The sequence below is a fragment of the Zingiber officinale genome, chromosome 10B (assembly GCF_018446385.1).
Source record: "Zingiber officinale cultivar Zhangliang chromosome 10B, Zo_v1.1, whole genome shotgun sequence".
NCBI classification, from domain to species: domain Eukaryota; kingdom Viridiplantae; phylum Streptophyta; class Magnoliopsida; order Zingiberales; family Zingiberaceae; genus Zingiber; species Zingiber officinale.
In genome coordinates, this window is record NC_056005.1 from 80148376 (window position 1) to 80157852 (window position 9477).

A 9477-nucleotide genomic window follows, 5' to 3' on the forward strand; every position below is an offset into this window, starting at 1 on the left:
AATAACAGCAGCATGAGCCAACAGCTACAATCTGAGGCTTCACAGGCCATTGTTTGGTCGCCAAGGAAATAAACCCCTCTTCTGTTGCTTGGTATGCCTTCCTTATTACATCAATGGACATGGACTCCTGCTCTGTCACAAATCCTATCAAAACAATTGAGATTAAATACATCATGCAGCACATCCTGTCCGATCCTGATTAAGAATTGAGATTTGTCTACAAAGTAGCAAACAGGAACTAGGCAAACAAATACAACGCACAATGAAAAATAATCAGAAATGAATTGTAAAAGTTAAATAGGAACAAGAAATATATAGTAATTTCCATGAAAGGGGCAAATATAATCAGGATACATGTATATTAGTATTTCTCCTATTCACTCAGCACCAAAACCATTTTCTTGTTTCAAACAGGAGCTGAAATTAACCATAGCCAAACAACTTAATAGACCAAACAAAACATTCATGATGCCATGAAGCAGTAACAATCAATGGATAACCTAAAGAATGGGAAACAAGGAAACTATTTTACAATTTATTAGTTAAAAAAAGATGCACTGAGTCCATAAATATTTTTTACTAAATTTGTTTAGCATGAATTTTTTGATATAACAATCCTGTACTTATATTATAGAACAATTAATTTGCTTTCATCATCAGTCATATGAATGCTTGAAGCTACTAAGCATTAATGTAGAATAAACTAGAATTGTGCAAGTACAGAGATTACTCTTCTCTGTAAAATTCCACGAGTATATGCTACTGCCATGACTAGAATTGCCACTCCAGGAAGATAAACCCACCCAGGACACCTCCCTCCACAACATGTAAGACAAATCGATAGAGTGAGAGATCGAAGGGGCTGCTTCCTTCAGATCCTTGTCCTGGCAAAGCCTGACCTCTATTCTCTTCGATTCTCCGTCGTAATCAATCCAAGAATGCAATTTTTCTCCTCTGCTGAGGATGAGAAGCAAACCATCGTCGGAAAGATTACTGCTTTTTGTCAAAAGTTCTCCGCCAACATCGACTTCGACGAGGCTTGCTGTCGTCACGAACTTCACTGCAACGACACTGGTCGATAACCTAGACCAGTTGCCATTCGCCGGTTCCAAGGGAACGCTGACCGGAGATAAAAAGAAAGCTAGGCCTCTACCATTGCCGGGCGAAACAGAGAACGAGAAGGAAGAAGAGAACCCGGGCTTGGTGCCGAAGAATCTGACTGGTTTCCAGTAAATCATAAGCCCGGAGCTCTCGTTCACCGCACGCGTCACCCTCACCTCCGAGCTATTCATCTCAGCATCGCCATAGAGGGCAAACTCCGTGGCGAAGCTCCGATTTTTCCCCGACCCACCGAAAGAGAAGAAGAGAGCGTTACCTTCTCCAGTCAATGCGCAGTTCCAAGGTGACAAGGGGGCGACAAGCAGAAGGATGATGGCGAGAATGAGAGCGGAAGCGGTCGAGGACGTCGTCATTGGAAAGATCCCTAGGCGAGGTGCAAAATGTGCAGACGACGAAGGAGCAGAAACCCTAAGCACCATGAAGCATGAGGAAAAGACAGAGAAACCAGAAACCAGAAAGCATGAGGAGAAGAAACCCTAAGAGATGGAGCAACCCGCGAGAGGGCAAAGATGGAAGGGAGAGGAGAAGAGAAGGGGAAAGAGGATATGGATGTGGTCGTTTTCCACAGACCTCACAAGGGAGTCGTGTGTTGATCTTGATCGGGAGAGGAAGGGACGTCGATCTAGCAAGGGGAAGGACGGCGCGATATAGGTTTAGGTTTGGAGGGAAGTGTTGTAAATTTTGGCTAAGTATGGGTGGAAAAATTAAATTATTTTATTTATCATAGACACCGGGTTTTAAAAACCGCTGTTAAAATCGGTGTCTATTAACGAAAAAAAAGGCGCTCATAGACATCGGCTAAAAAACCGATGTCTATAAGCGAAAATTAGCGCTCATAGACATCGGTTTTTGGAAAAATTGGTGTAAAATACTCAAAGACATCGATTTTTGCTTAAAACCGTTGTTGTTCCACCGATGTCTATGAGGGTTTTTCTTGTAGTGGTGGAGGTCAAACTTTGGATTCTACTTCTCGGTAAGTGAGGTAGATAATCTTCCTCCTCATGTTTTAATCAAAATTATTTCAAGTACAAATGAAGACTTGTTTAAGGCTAAAAGGAAAAAACAAATCTTTGAAAAAAATGATATTTGCATGCTTGAGGAAAAAATAGAAACCATGACTCTTAAGGAAAATGATATGCATGCTTCTTCTTCTTCAAGTTCAAATGTTTCATGTTTAGAAGAAGAAAATAGGGAATTAAGGGAAAAGGTAGCATACCTTAGTAGAGCCCTTGAAAGGTTTGAAATTGGCTCCAAAATCCAAAACATGATCATTGGGAGCCAAAGGACTAGTTTCAACAAAAAGGGATTAGGTTACAAGGAATCCAATAATGAAAAAGTCTATCATTGCTTAATTGCTAGGCGACAATCTAAGACTAAGACCATAGCTAGAAAATGGATCCCTAAGAAATATTTGGTTAACCCAATTAGGAAGAACTTATATTGGGTACTAAAGTCAATCGTCAAGGGTTAGAGGATTTTTGAGTTAGTCAACCATGGAAGTCATAATTCCAATTTTTCTATATGGTTGACTCTAGACCTAAAGGGGGAAACACTTAGCCTTGATAGAAAGTTATGTTATGAAAGGCTAAGTAGAGGTTACCTTCATTTCATCTCACAATGAATTGCTTTATCATTTTAAATGTATATGTGAGATGCTAGGATGATACTCATAATTCACTTATGCTTATGGCATTTTGATGAATTGTGACATGTATCAAAATTTTAGTAATCATAGACTAACTATGGGGAAAGTAAATGTTTAATTAATGGACATCTTACCCATAGATCATAGTTGGATATTTTAAATGTTTTGAAAATAATTCTATGTTTTATTCATAATGGTATAGTATTTTTAAAACATAGGTGATACGGGTTATGATAGGTCAGTCTAGCAAGTGAAAGAGGGGTTTAGGTCAAGAAAGATAGGAGTAATATTTGGCCAGTCGAGTGAAAGCCAAGCAAGCACCCTCGTGCTCATATATGCTCGGTCGGGAAAAGTCCGCCCGAGTATAAAGACATTTAGCCTTATGTATGACTTCTAGTATATTATCGTCTAACTGAAGGTCGAGCGAGCATCCACATGCTCATATGCTTGATCGGGAAAAGTCCACCCGAGCATAAAGGCATTTAACCTTATATATGGTTCTCAACATATTACCGATCGACCGCAGGCCGAGCAAGCACCCACGTGCTCATATATGCTCATTTGGGCAAAGCCCGCTTGAGCATAAAGGAATTTAGCCTTGTATATAATTCTCAGCATATTACAGATTGACCGAAGGTCGAGCGAGCACCCACATGCTCATATAAGCTCGGTCGAGCAAAATTCGCCCGAGCATAAAGGCATTTAGACTTATATATGGTTCTCAGCATATTACCGACCGACTGCAGACTAAGCAAACACCCACGTGCTCATATATGCTCGACCGGGCAAAGCCCACTTGAGCATAAAGGCGTTTAACTTTATATATGGTTCTCAGCATATTATCGGTCGAATACAAACCGAGCGAGCACCCACGTGCTCATATATGCTCGGTCGGGCAAAGCCCGCCCGAGCATAAAGGCATTTAGCCTTATATATGGTTCTCAATATATTACCGACCGCCCATAAGCCAAGCGAGCATCCCTATGCTCATAACACACTCGACTGGGCAAAGTCCGCCCGAGTATAAAGGTACTTAGTCTTATATATAATTCTTAGCAGATTATCGGCCGACCATATGCCGAGCGAGTATCCCTATGCTCATATACACTCGACTGGGCAAAGCCCGCCCGAACATAAAGACATGCTCAATAAAAGGTATTCCTAATATATATACAGCCGGATTGAATGACCAGCCGAGACATATTCAATAGAAGGTATTCTCAATATACGGTCAGCTTGAACGATCGACCAAGATAGGCCCAACATAATATTTGGCGGGAAATATCTTCTAGAAGCCTCTTCAGTTACAATGGCGTGTCCTCCATCACAAATATAAGTCACAAACGACAAAATAGGTACATCTGGGATACAAAAAATATTCCTTAAAGGATTATTGCACGAAGTATGGAAGATGACTTCATCTTCTAACAAATCCTAATGAACCGGGGACTACTTCACGACTACGGAGGTCACGTAAGGTAGTATAAAAAGAGAAATCCTCTCCGTTGGCAAGGTATGCAAGTTCTAGCATCTAATCTCTATTTCACTTTAGTTATTGTTCTTCTTCCTTTCTTCCACCTTTTGAGAGAAAAACTGACTTGAGCGTCGAAGGGCCTAGCCAGGAATCCCCACCCCTGTCTTAGGTCACTAACGCTTTGTTGGTTTGTCTCACTGTGGGTAGGATCATGAAGGGCTTCTTCCAGATCTATAGAAGGTTATCTTTATCATTGGAGCCAGCGCTCGTCTTCATAGATTTCAGACATGATCAATAGGAACTCAAAACAAGTTTCAAAGTTGATACAAACTTGCATATTTTCAAGATTTTTTTGAGATTTGGTTAAATTTTCAAAAATATATTGACTTTTCATGAAATCATATTTTTCTTGGTTAAAGGACATTAAAATAAATATGTTTTCAAAATTTCATGATTTTTCAAATTTTCTAGAATTTTTTATACATTTCTAAAGTTGACTTCAGAAGGTTAAAATTCAGGTTATGTACCAGTCAACTACATCATTTACCAGACGAATGGTACCAGCTTCCACCATTCTATTTGCTTTCCAAAATCAAATTTTTTGTCAAAACTTTGGTCAACTTGATGTCATATAGTGTATGATTGGTTGGGACAATCTTTTTGATGGTGTCAAAGGAGGAGAAGTGGGTAGGTTTAAGTTAGAAACCTGTATTTCCCCATGAAACTTGAAAATTAAGGTTTAGAGCATATGTTAAGAGAGAGCTTGGGTTTTATGCTTCATGTTTACATATTACTTGTAATTTTCAAGTTATTATTTGTGTCTAACTTAAACACATTGTCACACATCAAAAAGGAGAAGATTGTTGGTGCAATTGACCTAGGTGTGATCGTTATGATCATAGTGTTGATGTGTGTGTCAAAGATTTTTAAGTTAGGTTTTCATATGTATTTGATATGTGTTTAAGTCATGAAGGACTTGGTGAAACACATGAGGAATTTGGTACGGCCAAGTTTGGGAAAGCTCATCTTAGGACTCAGATCCTTGAGTAGATGAAGGATGGTGTGGAAGGCATCCGAGGGACTGCCGGATGAGGAGCAATGGAGTGAAGCTGAGGGAAGAGGACTTCAAGGCAACGTGAAGGATGCATGGAGATAAGTCGCGGGCTTGGGTGCATCTGAGGGACGAAGGCTGAGAAAGAGAGCTTCAAAGGTGACTCTGAAAAGGATGAGTGTGTGAGAATGTAACGTACTAGTCGACTGGTCCAATTTCACCGAGAGCACAAAGTCCTCTGTGCTCGTTGGCTACGAGGATCAATGGACTGGTCCAAGGACTAGTCGACTGGTAAGTTGTCGTTAGCAAAATCCCGGATTCTACGGAGAGCCGTTGGCTGTTTCTAATGCTACATCAGTCGACTAGGGCATGGACCAGTCGACTGATATATGCTGGGTTGAGTTGATTTGTTGATAAACTCTCTCCTCTTATTTAAGAGGACCTTTGGGGCATGAATGAGGTTACTCATGCTCATTTAATAACTCCTAAGTCTCTGCCCAAAACTTCCAAGTCTTCTCTTCCTCTCCAAACCTAAGTTTCATCTTGTAAAGAGGAAGAGAACATTGTGAGAGGCTTGCTCCACCGAGAAGGAGAAAGCTCTAGCCAGAGATTGTCGGGGACTAATCCATCAAAGGATTAAAGGATCGTTCACCTCAAGGACAAGCCGTGGAGTAGGAGCAAGCAATCTCCGAACCACGTTACATCGAGCTTGTTAGCGTTTGTGTTTTCTCTTTATTGTTTTCATTGTTTTAGTTGTATTTCCGCTTGTGCACTAACATTGTAGGAGAAGCAATCGAGTTTGGGGTGACCTAGGCTATTCAAATCCCTTCTAGTCGGGCACAAGAGCCCCAACAATTACCGCCATTCTTCTCAAGAAATGCAAAAAAAAACTTGAAAAAACACTCCTAATCATAGGGTTTTTTTTTCTAGATTTTCAATGATCTAAGGTAGTTTTATGCCAGGCAATCCTAATCTAGCATAAAATAGAAAATTTGATTTAAAAATTTGAATTTTATCACTATAAAACAGATGAAATAGCTGTGACTCTGATATCACTTGAAGGAAAACAAGAATCTACAATGATAGTATTCAAATCTATATGAACACAAAACATATTCATACATCTAGATCTAGTTTCTTGGGAATACAACAATATCAACATAAAGTGGGTGATGACAAAGTAAATAAAACCTTATTGCAGCGGAAATGTCGTCGTTGCTACGTGATCTACAAAATCTGGATATCCTGCGAAGAAGCAATGGACAGATCTTCCATAGGGCATTAGGGTAATGACGCAATATTCTCCACGTCAATGTGATGTGAGGAGATATGTTAGAATCCCTAACCCTACGGGGACCATGCCCTTTTATATAGTGGGTCCTGATCTATTATCAACCCATCATTAAATTCAAATTTGGATTCAAGAGTTCTACACATATGAACCCACATCTAATAATCTGAACCCGTGAATACATTAATTAGATCACCTTATCGAATTGGTTCTTTATGGCATTATTGGGTATGTTATTAAATCAACATGTAAGCTCACAAATTAGGAAATCAAATCCAACTTCAACTAGATATTTGACATTAGATAAAGTATAAGTGGATAAAAGATGATTGGACACTTTGTGATTGTGAAACATCAATAGGTGTGCATGGATGGAAATTCCAATAGATGTTGGCAAATGAAAAATGTAACAGGGAGTTAACAAGTGAAAAGTTCAATAAATAAAGTCCAATAGATGTTTGTAGATGGAAAGTCCAATAGAGAGTTCATAAATAAAAAGTCTAACAAGTGTTGGCAAATGGAAAGTTCAATAACTATTTATAGATAAAAAGTCTAATAGAGAGTTGATAAGTTAAAATTTTAACAAGTGTCGGCAAGTGAAAAATCCAATAGGAATTAGTAGTAAAAGTTTAAGCAGGTCAAGATTAGTTGGATGTTTGTCAAGTGATGAAGTTTTAGATAGATTAAGATTACCTGAATACTTGACAAGTAATAAAGTCCACACAATTTATTAATTGATTGGATAGTTAATTGAATCCCTAATAAGAGTTAGAATGAAGACCATTGATTAAGTAGAGGAAAATTACAACAGTTAGATTGCTTATGCAATAAAATGATTTAGTTGACGAAGTTAAGATGAGTTGATTGAAGTAGTCATTGGTTCAGAGAGTAATTGACTCATGACAAGTGGAGTTGGCTCAAAGATCCAACTTACTTGACTAGCTCAACTTAGAAAAACAAATTTGTCCTGTGTTAAACACATGAAAATATTTTCTCTAAAAATGTCCTTTCCAAAAATTTACTTTCCTCAAAAAATTATTTTCAAGCAAACAAATGAAGCATTAATATTATCTCAAATTAATATGAATCAAAGGCCATTTATCTTTTACCTTCTCTTGAAACACTATTTTTATGGGTCTTAATAAAAGATCAGGAATATCCAAACATCAGATGGTTCAAAGTTACTAGCATATATGATCTGAGCTAAAATTATTTTAACAATGATGATACTTTTATATGGCTTCATTCCATTGTGGCATTATCTTGAAATAATATTAACAATGGTCTTGCTATAATTTTTTTGATGCGGAATAGTAGAGTTTTGAGAGATTATAACTTTTGCCTTGGGTTGAGTCACAGGATCTTTAATATATCAAATCAAAGTCCGGTTTTAAATCCAAAAACGTCATTTAAAGTCTTTTTGGATGCTTTGAATGAGTTTAGTCCTTTATTTATCTTTTAGAGTTTATTTTTATCTTTTGCATAGCTAGAGTTTTGAGACTATTTAAATTATTATTTAATTGATTTTTAGGGCATTTTTTTTATCAAAAATTATTTTTGGCATTCCTTTTCCTAAGATGGTGAGTTTTGGATATCTATTTTTCTAATACTACTGAATCAATGAGTTTAAAAGATTTTTTGACGTTTATATTCGAATATCAATTGAAAAGTTGTTAAACACCTTAGGGTTGTCTCAATGTTTTGCATATAAAAAATCTTCAGAAAGAATGGTTGTTTTGTTGTGGTTGATGTTTAAAAAAATTAATGTTATCTCATACTAAACCAAACCAAATAGAAAATGATTATTAATATTGAAGGTCATTTTTCCATTCTAGGAGAAAAATTCATGTGCATCTTAAATTAAATCTCCGCATCAAATAGGATTATATTGTTCCTATAAACGATAAGAACATATAACACAAGTCATCACTTTTAATTCGGATTGAACAATAGAATCTTTAATATATCAAATCAAAATTCGTTCAGAAACCTATAATTGGTTATTGGGTATAACCCATAATAGCCCCGTCTCATGCCCAAAAAAAATATAGTTTAAAGTCTTTTCGGATATTCCAAATAATTTTTATCATTGTTTTAAGATTATTTTTATCTTTTACATCGTTAAGGTTTTGAAACTATTTAAACCTTTATTTAGTTGATGTTAAGGTATTATTTTAAATTTATTTTATTTGGTTAAACCAAGAGACAATGTCTTTGTGTTTACCGATTACTTGTGCCTCCCTAAAATTTCTTTGTGAAACTATCCTCCAGAATAATCGTTATTCTGTCTGACATCATAGATAACATCCTTTCTTGATTTCATTGCATTTGTTACATTATTTTCAACATTGTTGGAGCATCATCAACAACTTATACATATAAATATATTTTTTAATGAAAAAAGGGTCATGTTAGAGTCACTCATATACCTAAGAAGCGATGTTAAGATGTTGAGTCGTCCGTTACGAACGCTTCTAGATTTATTTTGATGGTCAGTCATCCCTAGTTGACCCGAAGGATTAGATATAGTGCTAGCTAACAAAAAAAAAGTTGGTGCAAACATCTTCCTTACCTATTTTGTCGTGTTTTGGCTAGCATGAAGTAGAAATAGAGTGCTGACGAGCTCCTCAACTTTTGGAGGCTCTAGAGCAGGAGGCATCTTAGAGCATGCAGTGTCGGTTAAGGGCGGAGCCACATATTGCCCCTACCAGGCTTTAGCCCGAGGGCCTGACGAGTTGAGATAGAGGAGAAAGAAAGAATGTAAGAGTGATAGGAAGAAAAAAAAAGTAATGCAGCCCGAGAGCTTTTATTTTCGATCAGTAGATTAGCCTGTCAGCCCTTCTGGTTCCACCATTGGTGTCGGTTAAACATTTGGAATGGCTCAATAACAAAGGCTT

At 37.4% G+C, this 9477-nt stretch overlaps 1 protein-coding gene across 1 annotated transcript; it reads right to left on the reverse strand.

Annotated features, from left to right (window-relative positions):
- Positions 1–656: 656 nt before the first annotated feature.
- Positions 657–1538, reverse strand: LOC122029213 (L-type lectin-domain containing receptor kinase VIII.1-like). Its single transcript, XM_042588153.1, has one exon. The coding sequence runs from the start codon at positions 1536–1538 to the stop codon at positions 657–659; it is 882 nt and encodes a 293-aa protein (XP_042444087.1).
- Positions 1539–9477: the final 7939 nt, after the last annotated feature.

Coding starts and splice junctions, on each gene's coding strand:
- LOC122029213 (XM_042588153.1), bottom strand. CDS start 1,538: ATGGTGCTTAGGGTTTCTGCTCCTTCGTCGTCTGCACATTTTGCACCT.